The sequence below is a fragment of the Drosophila busckii genome, chromosome 2R (genome assembly GCF_011750605.1).
Source record: "Drosophila busckii strain San Diego stock center, stock number 13000-0081.31 chromosome 2R, ASM1175060v1, whole genome shotgun sequence".
NCBI classification, from domain to species: Eukaryota; Metazoa; Arthropoda; class Insecta; order Diptera; family Drosophilidae; genus Drosophila; species Drosophila busckii.
In genome coordinates this window covers 22405739-22419273 of record NC_046605.1, presented here as the reverse complement: position 1 = coordinate 22419273, position 13535 = coordinate 22405739, and the positions used below count along the sequence as shown (strand labels likewise).

Genomic DNA, 13535 nt, shown 5'->3' with positions numbered 1-13535 from the left:
ATAAAGCGTCTCACTGCACTCTACCGTTTCACTTTGCTCAGCGGTTAAGAAACTCTCTCTCGCTATTTTCTTTTGACGTGAATTCGGCACTGCGCTCATTAACTCCGCTCGTTTTCTATGCAATTGCATTCCGCACAGCTGCACTACTTTTAGTTTCAGTCTAGTTTTGTCACTCTCGCAAGCCGGTCTCACCGTAGCTTAACTCGATTGTTTATTATATACAAATATTGTTAAATTAATCGCTTATCAAATATCGAATTTTGAACTAAAACTAATTGCCTGCTCAACGGAACAAAATAAATACATATGTACATACATATATACAAAGAAACAAAGCTCGTGATAGGTGCTCTTAATTTTAAATTAAAAACCTTTATCAACAATCACTATTAAGATATTGCTTTGGTATTAAAGCCATATATTACAACGTTAGAAACATTCTTTAACAGAATGCCCATTCAATATTTCCCAAATATAGCTAGAGGTCAGCACAATGTTCCTTTGCAGATTATAATTTATATGTTAATTAAAAATAATAAAAAGAAAAGCAAACATCCTATTTTTAATTTTTTATTTTGCTAAAATTAGTTCATGAATATTTACTAGTCTGTATGTGTACATATATATTTCACCTTTGCAGTCTGTCTGCATTGCAGCGATTATGTGATCCGTGTGCTTCCGTGTAATTTGCTTCGAAAAGTTAATGCCTTCACAAAAAATACTGTTCGGATTCCTCAGCTACACACAAGCAATTGCGTGTGGCGTCAACCACAATTTAGCTTGTGTGTGGCAGTACTACAATGGTAGTACACATTGTGTTGTTAGGGGTGTGTGCATTCTTCTCTCCCTTTTGTCGGCTTATATTGTAGACATTGCGCAGGTTATAATATTGCATTTCGAGCTATTTGCATATATTTTGCTGAAATGGTTCCAGCAAAAGCCCGTCATTGTTGTTATTCGGAAATAAATGGTTTTGTAGTAACAATCCCAATTTTGGCACTGCAAACACAGTTCAGGGTGACGAAATTAGTGGCAAGTCACTTGGCAATTGTCGACGAACGCTCAATCTATTGTGAAATTTAACGGCTGATGTTTTGCAAAACATCGATGCATTACTTATCGTCAATATCACAAAACAGCGCGAAAATCGCCAAAAATATACCGATGAATTGAGCCATCGATAGTTTACAAGTTTTTGGAGGAAATATGGATACTATCGTGATAGTATCGCACTTAAGTAAATTTCATCTTCAAACATAACATTTATGTATATATTAATTTAGAAAGTAGTTCTTAAGAATAATTATTAATTTGTTAACAACCGCAGGCTTAAGTTAGCTGATGTGGCGTGTACACAGAGCAGTCTTCTGGCAATTTGGCCCAGTGGACGCATCTCAGAATAATTTGGCAGCAATTTAACAATTAAAGAGATATTAATGTAAGAAATGATTATAGGACTAATTTGTATATTACTTTCCAATATTCTAAAGGGTCGCATTTAAATCGTCTACTAGAAATGTCGAAATTGTTTTGGAATTTCTGATTTGATGAAAAATTTAATTTATAAAATAACTTTAAAGAACACTATTGATTTTGTATGTTTTCTTGTAATTGGATATTGGTTGTTCAAGCATAAGTTTTTAATTGTAGCTTATATTTTTTCAAAATCTAGCTTTGGCGGGCAGTCAATCCCTGGCAGCACATAATAGAGTAATAACAGCTGGTCTCTGTTATTCAATTCCCCTGTTGGAACACTGTAACAGTAACTGTGTGGTGGCCCAGCGACAGCTGTTGGTGGTGGACGATAAGTTCACAATCAACAAAAACAACAAACGAGTCATAAGCATAACACGTCAGTGTTTAGTTTTAAAGAAACGTCCATAACTACAATCAATGGTCAAAAACCCCTAACAAGACGGCCACCGATGGCAATGGACACAAAACTTAAAACAAGAAAATCACTAGCACTTTTCCACGAATTTACTTAATTTAATTCCAACCGCCAGAGAAATATCTATAAGTATATAAAATATAGATACCAATAAGAAGGTGAATCGGTAAAGATTGAAAGCTGCAATATATGTACACCTAGATCTGCCACGCCAATTTTAAGCCAAAATCATAAGTGTGACGTGTAAGTCAACATTTATATCAATATTGGCATCATCTCTCAATCCCTACAGTCATTGACACCCACACAAGCATACACTTGCTAAAAAAAAAGTACAAATTGAAAAAGGAAAATTTGGTAAGATGGCTTTGCCATTGAGCCATATGCTCCTCCTCGGCTGTAGTGAAAGGAAATTAGCTATGTGTATTCTTCTGCTGCTAATGGAGCTCTTTATGGAAGGTTAGTCGCAATTATAATTCTTACAATGCAGCTTTATCTCATTTTAAATTCGCTAGGTGCTGAAGCTGCATTATCAAATCAGCCAGATATACAAAATCATCTGGAGCTCGGCAAAGAGTTTTTGACACGGGGCCAATTGTCGGATGCCCTAACGCATTATCATGCAGCTGTTGGTAAGCAATACACGTTGTTATGTAGTTGGTGGTCAACAAAGTTTACGCAATGACAAATCTTGCAGAGGGTGACCCTAACAATTATTTGACACTATTTAAGCGAGGAACTGTCTATTTGGCGCTGGGTAAAACTCGATTTGCCATTCAAGACTTCAGTCGAGTTCTGGATCTGAAGCCCGACTTTACAGCAGCGCGCAGTCAGCGCGGTCTTGTCCATATGAAGAGCGGCGACTATGAGAACGCTCTGATTGACTTTGACGTTGTTTTACGTGAGGAATCGCATAATGCAATAGTTAATGAGAACTATGCAAGATTAAATCCTGCAAAGGAGCAATGGCAGCTTGTGCGGCATTTGATGAAACACGGAGATGATCAGAATGCTATTGGTATGATAACACAGCTGCTGGAGATCTCTCCTTGGTCAGTGGAACTCCGGCAAGCCCGCTCAGATGCCTACCTAAAGGTTAACGATCCTCTCTCAGCTATTAGTGACTTACGGCAGGTGAATCGTCTATCGCAGGATAGCACCGAAGGACATTATGATATTGCTCAGTTGCTTTATAAGATTGGCCACGCTACGAATGCGCTGAAAGACATACGCGAATGCCTCAAGCTCGATCCCGAACACAAGCTCTGTTTCCCATTCTACAAAAAGCTGCGAAAAGTCGAAAAACAATTGTCATCAGCTGAGCAGGCAAAAGAAGAAAATCAGGCGAATGATTGTTTAACACATGCCGAAGCTGTACTCAGGTTGGAGCCAGACGAAACCATGATTCGCTACGAAGCTCACAAATTACTTTGTTCTTGCTATACGACAGATGAGCAGTATGGCAAGGCCCTGTCCCAATGCAAACTTGCCCTGGACATCATGAAAGATGCTCAACTTTATTGTGATCGAGCCGATGCGCTACTAGGCAGTGAAATGTACGACGATGCCATACATGACTTCCAGGCGGCCCTCGACATTGATGAGAACAGTAGCCGCGCCAAAGAGGGCATACAGAAAGCCAAAAAACTCCAAAAGCAAGCAGAACGTCGTGACTATTACAAAATTCTTGGAGTGAAACGCAACGCAAGCAAGCAGGAGATAGTCAAAGCATACCGTAAGGCGGCTCAAAAGTGGCATCCCGACAACTTTAAGGATGAGGAAAAGAAGCTGGCCGAAAAAAAGTTTATTGATATTGCTGCTGCAAAAGAGGTGCTGACAGATCCTGAGAAGAGACGTCAGTTTGATAACGGCGAGGACCCGCTCGATCCTGAAAGCAATCATCATGGATTCCGCGGTGCGGATCCGTTTGCCCACTTTCAACACGGATCGCCTTTCCAGTTTAAGTTTCATTTCAATTAATTTGTATATCAGGGAATAGTCAAGAACTGGAACTTCGCTGCCATTGCTGAGCAATTTTTTTTTGTTTTTTTCCACTCAATAACTGCAAATTTCAATGCTTCATAATCACTCCACCCAACAATTTCTGCAATTTGCTCATGTCTATCTAAAAAATAATTTACAATTGCTTGCATTGGCATTTTTAAAAACCGTGTAAATAGTAATATGAAACCAATGTCTTATAACTAAGCGCAAGAAAAGAAACTAGAACATAGCACTATAAAACACAAAAATTAAAGCAAAATCAATGAAAATCATTTGATAAGTTTATTTAATACCATAAATATAGTGTAGCAACATTTCTTTTATATTTCTACATTTAATAAGTAAAACAGAAAAAATATAATTGATAGCTTTTTAAGAATGCGAAATGATCTTTAAATGGTGCTATAGAAATCTCCGGAGATTTTGGCTTGAAGTCCCTTGAACAAAACCCACCTACGGTAAGACCTAACATCTTTATTTAGAAATCGAATATTTGAGCTATACTTTTCTTTTAGTTAGGGCTGTCAAAAATATATCAAAATCGGGGGTGACGCAGATTTCAAAACCAACCTCAAATTCACTCCAAATCGTATACGATATGATTTTAGGCATCACAGAGCTCGATATGATTTTAAAATATCCATTAGAGATCTTTCAATGTTTAGTCTTATAAATAATAAACTTAATAATTTTAATGCATAAAAACAAATTATTAAATTTTAGAAAGGTCATTAAATTTCTAAAACACCTGTATAAATATACATTATAATCAATTAAAGAAAATTTAAATCTAACTTCAAAATATTCTCGATTCAGAGAGAAATAAACATTATTTTATTTGATTCCGACTCTTTACATACATAGCTATTAATCGTACGTTGTACTTATAAAATATAAACAAAGAGCCTGAGTTCGACTCCTAGCGCCGATGTTAATTTACTTTTTTCTTCAAATTTATTGATCCATTAATTAATTTTATCTTTGGTGCATGTGTAGGTATACATATAAAAATTGAAAGCTGCCGGACCGTCGGCTTGACCTGGTTCGACCTCCTCGCTTTCACACTTGGCAAGGCTAGCCATTGCGCCCACTTTTGACTTTTAGACCTTCAGGTTGACCACGCTACAGTTCGCAAGTTACTGCGAAAACCCTTTTTCATCTTTTCGACCAAAAACATCGGTCGATGTTACATTTCAATTTTTAATATTGACAGCAGGGTGCGATTGCTGATACGTCACACAAACGCCGCTGCTGACGCTTCAGTGAAAATGAGCTGTGACGAATTAGTTGTTTGTTTTTGTGTGTATGTGTTCGAGAGTGCGTCGCGACGGTGAGGTTGCTGCGATGCTCTAATCAAAGTGGATATCAAATTTGGTTGTGTCCACGGTTTTTTTTTTGTTCATATGTTGCATAAAATAAAACAGCACATTTTAATGAAAAAGTAATGAGTCCGAATCAATTAAAATAATAATGTGAATGCGAATTCCAAGGTATAGTAGATTTATAGAGATTTTGTTTTACTGAAAATCAAGATTCAAAGAATTTGTTATATTGAAATTATTTACACGGAATGACGTTTCCAGTAATTCTTTACAAGATTCATATTTATGATATGATTTTACAATTGCATTATATTGTACGTTATAACCCCATATTGTCATGTTTTCTTTAACTATTTATTTATTTAAAGAAATTAAAAATTTTAGGGTGTTAAAATTACATAGATCATAGTGACAGCGATCACTACTGCTGTTAAAATTATATAAAACTTGAGATGATATTGGCGATTTAAAGAATTTATGAGTGCCCAAAATTGGTATGTCGGCGAATCTGTGTCAACCTGCTCCATAGCATGTTGCTTGACGAATGGCGGAAAGTGTCTCTCAAATTGAGATTTATTCTTGCTCATCTCAGTACTAGAATCTGAGTCATTGTGTGTACTTGGATTCACAGGCTCAATTGAGTGATTTTGCTGATCATAGAATCCATTCAGTGTGGGATATAGCGAGTTCACATTACTAGTCGGTTGTAACAGACGAGCTCTAGGAAAACAACTGCTTCCAATGGTATGGCGCTGTCTTATGGTGTTTTTAGATAATCCACTCCTAGTTACATCGAATGGTTCAATTGATCCGATATACGTGTTGCGTACAGCATAAGGTCTGGTCTTTGACTCCCCTACATAACTTAACGAGTTTAGTCTAGTCTGGCATAGATTTTGACTTTGTAGGTTGGGTTCGTGTTGCTTTGCATCGTTATGTATTGTATGCAGGTGTGCATCTGTACTTTGCGGTTGTTCATATATAAAGCTTTGTGGTCGGCTCTCGTCTTCAACAACAGATGCTTGTATCTCGCGAATATAGGAAGTAGTCAGCAAACCTGATTTTGTTAAGGAAACCGAACAACGTTGACGTGGTTGCTGCTTGACAAGTGGGATACGTTTTGTCCTCATCAAGTTTCTGATAAATTCATCATCGTCTGATTGTGAACCTACGTCAGAGATTGTAATGGTCGATTGCACAGAACGATTCAATTCATTATCCCTATAATATTCTCTGGGCAACGGAGCAATAGTGTTAGTAGTCCTAGCTCTGCTTTTATTGCGTCTTTTATCTTTTCCGTGGACATCTAAGTCACTAGATCGTTGCGTGGACATCTCTGATGTCGGTGTTGCCTCAATAGTGGGCCCGATCTCGGCCCTAAAAGTTTCTATTGCATTTAGAATTGCATTATTCTTTGTGTTCATGAGGTCGCCTAGAAGAGATGAGCGCAATCGGTGTAAAATAACATTGCGAGTTGTGTTAGTTACAGGAATGTTTGGCAAACCACACTCTAGACATTTTGCATGCAGATTTTTGTTTGAAAGCGTTTCAAGATATGCAAGATCGGACATTACTGTGAATATTTATGGAATTTGAAGAAAATAAGTAGGTTTACAAATTTAGCGATGTCGTCACTGCTTAAAATACCAATGCTATAATGATGTTGTTACAGTGTAACACAAGTTACTTTCGTTCCTTTTGCAACCAAATAGAAAGTAGTTATAATGTGCACTTGTTACAGGAATCAGAATTAACTTATTCAAGTTAGTCTTAAAATGCGCCAGAAAAAAAGTCAATAAATTACAATGTTTTTGAACGAATGTATGCAATAGAGCTGGTAAACTATCCATGGCACGATATCCGGCATAATTTTCATCCACTATTGACTTATCGATATTAAAACTTCCATAATTTCGATCATTTATGTAATAATTTAAATAAATCCAATAAGTCTTAACACATGATTTCACATGATATGCACAAAATGAATTGATCTCTGCCTTATTACAATTAATTATTGTTAAATTTCTTTTTTTTATAATATTTTCATTATTATATCACATTGCATTAAGTTTAAATTAATAAATATTTATTATGGAAAAATGTATAATACATTTATTATACATGTACTAAAAAATCCTATATTGGGCTTAGGTAGAAATTTTTTCCAAGAATCCTATCAATATTACCTTCTCCAAATTCCAAATGCAGGCAATATCTATAGTTGACCAGCTCAAATGTTTTTTTTTAGATTCAATTATTTATTGCGGCCGGAATCATTCATACTTGTGAATATGACCGGTCGTATGTGAGGGAAGATATGTACTGCACGTTTTGGGTATAGACTATTGTTAATTTACTCCAAAGTGTATTTATGTTATTCTCCTGTCAGGTAGATCTGTTGGGTGAATTTTTTAATCTTCTTTTGGTAGCGGGTTAACCAGATTGCTAGCCAACGAGTTGGGAAGGGCCTAGAGTTGTTCGCATGTTAATTTGATCTCCGATCAGTATAAATCGAAAGTCGCTTTCAATTGTCTGGTTTGTTACATACCAAGGAAGGCCTGACGCACGCCGAGCAGCAAGTGACTATACTACACGCAGTCTATTAAGCTGGTGCTTGAAGGCTGTATCCCAAACTTGGATGGCGTAGGTCCAAGTCGGCGTTAATATTGCTTTGATGAGCAGAGCTTTAGTGCTCACCTGCAGTTTGTTTAGGGCTAGGAGCCAGTCGAGCTTCTTTAGCTTATCAAGGCACTTGACTTTTACTGCCGTGATGTGGGGTAGCAGGGGTATCATCTTTAGCGTTTGATAGCAGTGACGGAGCTGACATGTCTGCGGTATATATAGGAAAGGTTTGTATAGGAAAGGTCCAAGTACACTTCCCTGGGGGACTCCTGCACGTATCTGCACTAAGCTGGAACGAGAGTCTCTGACAGCAACTTCGAAAGTTTGATAACTAATAAAAGAGCCGGCAGCAGATTCTTCATTTTATAGAACAGACCATCGTGCCACACCTTGTCAAAAGATTGTTTGACATCAAGGTAAACGCCAATAGGGTACAGCTTGTGTTCCAAGCCGTGGGTGGCGTGGTTAAACTAGATGATGGACTTGCTCAGGGCAACCGTGAAACTTCTTGACCCCAAATTGGTGTAGTGGTATGTGGTCTGATACATGTGCAAGTTCCATCAGCTGATTAAGTAGGATGCGCTCAAAAACTTCGGAAAAAATTTGTTAGCAGCCTGATTGGGCGGTATAAATCAATTTGCGTTGCAGATTTACCGGCTTTGGGGATCATAACAATCCGCGCATGTTTCCACTGCCTTGGAAAGTGCCCCAACTTTAGCGTGGTATTAAATATTTTTATCAGTGCTAAGATACTTTTGCGTGGAATACATTTTGCCGCTACATTTTGTCGATACCGTCGTGCGCAGAATGTTTTTGTATGACCGTATACTTGGCATCTATGACACTGAACAGGTTCAGTTTGTTTGCGTGGCTTCTCCCAGGTAACTTCGTCTGCAGACAGTAGAGATGTTTTTGATAAGCTTGTTAGTTTTTGCCTTCTTTAGGTCCACAAACCTCATATTGAGTGAGAGTAGTGTTGCCTTATTGCGTGGAGTAAAAATGCGCAAGACGCAATGACCCTTCCCTTTGAAGATACACAGTGATATTTTCAGTTGGCACTTCATGATGGATGTTGCGCATAACTATGCGAAAGGGTCGGCCTTCTGGGAGCTGGTAATGGTGAAAAATGATTCCCTTCTCGAGGAAATGACGGACAATCGATCTGTAAGCATCCAAAGAGTTGCATTGAATAGCGCAGTCACCTGAGTTTAGTGCTTTTATGGTGTATGAGTCTCCTACGAGCGCGTCAAGCAAAAAGCAGAAAGGTTTACCACGTCAGGAACCGTTATCCTTGGTACCTTATGTGAACGACTAGTTTGTGGGGCGGCATTCTGAGCTGCTTTGCTAGCATTTAACGTCTGCTCGGTTGCTCCACACTTTTCCGCAGCTTGCAAGATGGAGGATTCGACGTAGTTGTCCGTGTCCATTTGTTCCCTACCACTTAGAGCTTGGAAACGGTTTGCACTGCTACGATCAATCTGGGAAGAAGTTACCTTCTTTACGATCGTTGTTCTGAAGAGAAAGCGCCTGCTCTCTTCTTAACTACTTCTTTTTTCTGCCTAATAGTAGCTTTCTACCGCACTGAAACAGGGGGTTCAAGGTAGCGGTTACAGATGTACTGCAGTGGATCGTAGTGACTGCTGGGGTGCAAACACAGCCACTCAGAGTAGATGACGAAGATGTTTAAATTCGTCGAAGAGATGTTTAAATTCGTCGTTGTTACTGTACAGATAGGGTTGCTTGTAGTAATAGCCATTGTGGTGATGGCTGAGCCAAGGCTTGACCATTCGGGTATTGCAGTATCTGATCATGAATAGTAGACATGTTTCAATCGAATGCCGGTTCTTTAGTTTTTTCGTTGTAGCCCGTTTCGCTGCTCTGATTTTAATAACCACTTTATCCGGTGGACACTTGATGAAAATTCGTCCCATTTTCATTTTTGAAAAATTTCCAAGCTTTTTAAAATTTGATAATTCTGACTTTTTATTTTTTTATTTTTATTAAATTTTGTTATTTTTCAAAAATTACTCTCGACACGTCTAGACTTATAGAGATCTAGATTCCGAATAATTAGCTCAAATATGTATTTTAAGCGACAATAACATCGATGGAAAATTCGATTTATCGACAATTTGGCTCCCCTGCGAATTGGGGAGACCTAATGAGAAACTTAAATAAATTGGATTTTTTGCTTTAAATTGTTCCCAAAATATTTAAGAATGCCCACAAAAAATTTCATTGTCGAGCTCCCGATATTTCAGAAGATATTAGGCATAACGTGAACCCGTGAACCCCCAACTTTTTAAAATGAATTTTAGCCCATTTTGGAGGAAACTAATTAATCTATTCTATATGAATATAAAAAATTTCACAAAAATAATTTTAAGGTATATTTAAAGTGGATAAAATAAACAATTTTTTGGTAACAAACGACATATCACAAATTTAAGTATTTATTTCCAAAGTATAATTCAAGTATAATCTCGGTTTCCGATAAGAATTGCGACATGTATCGTGTTCGTAAATAGGTAACCTCATCGACGCGTCCTTCTGCAAGTGTGCGTGCGTAGCCAATACAACCGGATATTTTGATATTTTGAGCTAATACATATTTTAAAAGAAAACAAATTTGGTTGAGCTAATTAATTTTTTTTTGTCAAAAAAATTTTCCAAAAAGGCAATTTTTATGCCTATTAATTAAAAAAATTTCTGTATGCCAGCAAGCTCCGCATATATTCATTTATTTATTTAATTTCATATATTACATTCATATTAGATTTTAAGACTCTAAAGTGAAACCCTTGAATTTATTAAATTTTGAATTTCTTAGTTGCTTAATATTTTGTTGAAATTTGTCGGTGCTTTCGAAATTTTTAAATCTTGAGGCAAAATACATCGAGGTATCCACTATCGGGATTTTTGCATCACTAATGTAAATTAGATTCCATAAAATTAGTTAGGAAGTAGTTTTGCATCCCTGGTAGCATATATCGTCTATCGGCCAACTAGCATAACAAAACAAAATTTTTAACTAGTCGAATTTGCGACAATTGTCTTGTTCGCCACAAACATGATGCAAACAGTGCGAATATTTACAGCAGCCCGCAATGGTTAGTGACAAAACTTTTATTTTTCTTTTTCAAAACACTTCCCAATTTTTGTAAATGCATTTACTTATTGGGGTTATATAAGCTTATATCACTCATCAGAGCATTCGCCAAATGTATTTTTGAAAGTGTTTTGTACTTTTTATTTATTTTAGGACAACGCATATTTTGCTCAACCGGCACACGCTTCTTGGCCACCAAGCGATGCGAACCGCAGGATATTGTTTCAGTACCTAAGGGCTATGTATATGTAAACAATAAGGAAGTTAGCATGGAAATGGAAGACATCACAGATCGTGCAGCGTCTACGATATTTTTGGGCGAGCTATTCCGCGGATTTGCCGTTACTCTGGCCCATATTTTCAAGGAGCCGGCTACAATTAACTACCCGTTTGAAAAGGGTCCCCTAAGTCCGCGCTTTCGTGGTGAACACGCTCTGCGTCGCTACCCTAGCGGTGAGGAGCGTTGCATTGCTTGCAAACTGTGCGAAGCGATTTGCCCAGCCCAAGCAATCACTATTGAAGCAGAAGAGCGTACAGACGGTAGCAGGCGTACAACTCGTTACGATATAGATATGACCAAATGTATCTACTGCGGATTTTGTCAGGTAACCCATAACCAGTTATCAGTACATTTTGGACACATGCTAAACATTAAATTTGCAGGAGGCTTGTCCTGTCGACGCAATTGTTGAAGGTCCAAATTTTGAATTTTCCACTGAGACGCACGAGGAACTGCTCTACAACAAGGAGAAGCTATTGTGCAATGGTGACAAGTGGGAATCGGAGATTGCATCCAACCTTCAAGCCGACCATCTTTACCGATAACTTATATATTGTAAATGTTAGATTTTTGTTTAGGATGATTTCCAATTAAACAGCGCGATTGGCTCTACCTGCAATGTTGTAGCTCTATTAAATAAAACAACAGCCATACTTAAATAATATTCGATATTTTTATAATTTATATGAACAATCTATGCAAGATGATTAGCTACTGGCCTGGTCCAGCCAAGCTCTTTTCCATGAACTTTTTTTTGGCAAAGCAAGTCCACCACTTATTTGGTTTGCCATCGCCTGTGCTAAAAACCTTCTCCACCATTCTATTCCCGGTTTCGTGGCGTAGTTGAAGCAAATATTGGCGCATCAAGTCAGTATCCTGGGTTGATTGTGGCTTGGCATAGACAGTGTTTAGAGGAAATCCTGCTTCGCCGGGTATATCAAACTTGGAAATTGCCAGGCTATACATTTCTTGTTGCCCCTGGGATTTACTAGTACAGCGCGTAAGTCTCTTTAAGCACTCAGTTATGTAAAGCGTTACATAGATAAGAACACGGTCCACTTCCGACTGCATATTGGAAAATCCAACAAGATATGATTATAACTTTTTGGTTGTGATGTGCAGCATATCACTCACCTTTACTTCATATGTGCGAAAGAATACGTTCGCTTTGAAAAAATATAATGACTCATCAATGATATCGGTGTCAACGCTTGCACTTGGAGCTGGACCGCGAACTTGGGTTCGCAGTGGCAGAATAGCCATGTTTCCCACTTGTTGACGGAATTCCTTAATCTGGGAGTGGTATGCCTATACATCAACAGAAGATATTATTCAGTACGTAAATTAGCTAGAGTAAGGTTTCTTATTTGATGTGCAAATCAGCATGTACATATATACTTTTACCATAGAAATGTTCAACCGACTGGGGAAAATATAAGTTTAACTTACCGGCATTTTAAAAATAAAGTATTCTATTTGTTGTAAAAATGTTCTTTATATATTTTCCTTCAGAAGGTTTTTACAATACCTTACAGTGTGACCGGATTACCACCGGCATTAAGTCCTATCGAATAGTCGATGATTCTTGTATTATATGTTGTATTAATTCTTTCCAACCTTGCGAGCTCAGCTCAGGCGGTTGACATCTTTCCAGATTTAAATTATCCAGAATTGTGTTTAGCCAATTTTAAAGTTACCATGGCGGCTTTGCTTATTTTTAATTAAGATGTAAGGTGCGCGAGTGTTGATCAACAGGGCACGGGTTCCAAACTCAGCAGGAATTTTTTTACTTTTTCAATAGGTAAGCGCATTGGTAGAATAAGTCTAGGTTCAAGTCCTATCGTTAATTTCCGATTATATTTGTTTTTATACGCACCCGCACGCACTTATACATACACACGATACAGGTAACGCATCAAAGCCCGCTAATCCGATTATTCTGAAATAAATATATATTTCTTTAATTTGCGGGCGAGGGGTAAAGAAATAAATTTTTATCAAAAACATAAGACTCAGAAATAGGAGAGCCTACATACAAAATTAGGTTGCTCTAGCTCTATCTATCTATCTATCGTTGGTCATACAGACGGATTGACTGATGGACATAGCTATATCGACTGATTTTGTCTTGCTGATCAGAGAACGGCAAAAGTGGCAATTTTTACGCACAAGGGTTGTCACTGTGTTAGAAAAAGAAGTGCAAGAATTTGGTACTCGTTGCATCAATAAAATTTGTATTGCTCCTAATGTGCATCTTGAAACACTTGAAAACTTTTAAAGTGTTTCTAGGGTCAGGCAAGACAA

At 37.6% G+C, this 13535-nt stretch overlaps 4 protein-coding genes across 5 annotated transcripts; 2 read left to right on the top strand and 2 right to left on the bottom strand.

The window, feature by feature from the left end:
* The first annotated feature begins 1815 nt into the window (after positions 1-1815).
* Positions 1816-4164, top strand: LOC108601676 (dnaJ homolog subfamily C member 3). Its single transcript, XM_017989585.1, has 3 exons — positions 1816-2350; positions 2407-2523; positions 2589-4164. The coding sequence occupies exons 1-3, from the start codon at positions 2254-2256 to the stop codon at positions 3869-3871; spliced, it is 1497 nt and encodes a 498-aa protein (XP_017845074.1). The 5' UTR covers positions 1816-2253; the 3' UTR covers positions 3872-4164.
* Positions 4165-5582: 1418 nt separating this feature from the next.
* Positions 5583-7009, bottom strand: LOC108601856 (LEM domain-containing protein Bocksbeutel). 2 transcript variants are annotated; one of them, XM_017989809.2, is made up of 2 exons: positions 6865-7009; positions 5583-6790 (listed from the first exon to the last, which is right to left on the bottom strand). In XM_017989809.2, exon 2 carries the CDS (start codon positions 6786-6788, stop codon positions 5598-5600), a length of 1191 nt encoding a protein of 396 aa, XP_017845298.1. In that variant the 5' UTR covers positions 6789-6790; positions 6865-7009; the 3' UTR covers positions 5583-5597. The 2 variants fall into 2 exon arrangements, with proteins under 2 accessions (XP_017845298.1, XP_017845297.1); XM_017989808.2 differs by having other exon boundaries at positions 5583-7009.
* Positions 7010-10819: 3810 nt separating this feature from the next.
* On the top strand, positions 10820-11895 carry LOC108601829 (NADH-quinone oxidoreductase subunit I). The gene is made up of 3 exons (XM_017989770.1): positions 10820-10952; positions 11105-11556; positions 11615-11895. Exons 1-3 carry the CDS (start codon positions 10913-10915, stop codon positions 11774-11776), a joined length of 654 nt encoding a protein of 217 aa, XP_017845259.1. The 5' UTR covers positions 10820-10912; the 3' UTR covers positions 11777-11895.
* Positions 11896-11899: 4 nt separating this feature from the next.
* LOC108601830 (actin-related protein 2/3 complex subunit 3) lies at positions 11900-12768 on the bottom strand. The gene is made up of 3 exons (XM_017989771.2): positions 12681-12768; positions 12366-12539; positions 11900-12296 (listed from the first exon to the last, which is right to left on the bottom strand). Exons 1-3 carry the CDS (start codon positions 12684-12686, stop codon positions 11943-11945), a joined length of 534 nt encoding a protein of 177 aa, XP_017845260.1. The 5' UTR covers positions 12687-12768; the 3' UTR covers positions 11900-11942.
* Between the last annotated feature and the right edge of the window lie 767 nt (positions 12769-13535).

Bases quoted from the DNA above. Each gene is read 5' to 3' on its own strand.
- LOC108601829 (XM_017989770.1), top strand. From the start codon at position 10,913: ATGATGCAAACAGTGCGAATATTTACAGCAGCCCGCAATG. The intron at 10,953-11,104 runs GTTAGTGACAAA...TATTTATTTTAG, and splicing joins ATTTACAGCAGCCCGCAATG to GACAACGCATATTTTGCTCA. The intron at 11,557-11,614 runs GTAACCCATAAC...TTAAATTTGCAG, and splicing joins TCTACTGCGGATTTTGTCAG to GAGGCTTGTCCTGTCGACGC.
- LOC108601856 (XM_017989808.2), bottom strand. From the start codon at position 6,788: ATGTCCGATCTTGCATATCTTGAAACGCTTTCAAACAAAAATCTGCAT.
- LOC108601676 (XM_017989585.1), top strand. From the start codon at position 2,254: ATGGCTTTGCCATTGAGCCATATGCTCCTCCTCGGCTGTAGTGAAAGG. The intron at 2,351-2,406 runs GTTAGTCGCAAT...TAAATTCGCTAG, and splicing joins AATGGAGCTCTTTATGGAAG to GTGCTGAAGCTGCATTATCA. The intron at 2,524-2,588 runs GTAAGCAATACA...CAAATCTTGCAG, and splicing joins GCATTATCATGCAGCTGTTG to AGGGTGACCCTAACAATTAT.
- LOC108601830 (XM_017989771.2), bottom strand. The intron at 12,297-12,365 runs GTGAGTGATATG...TCCAATATGCAG, and splicing joins TTCGCACATATGAAGTAAAG to TCGGAAGTGGACCGTGTTCT.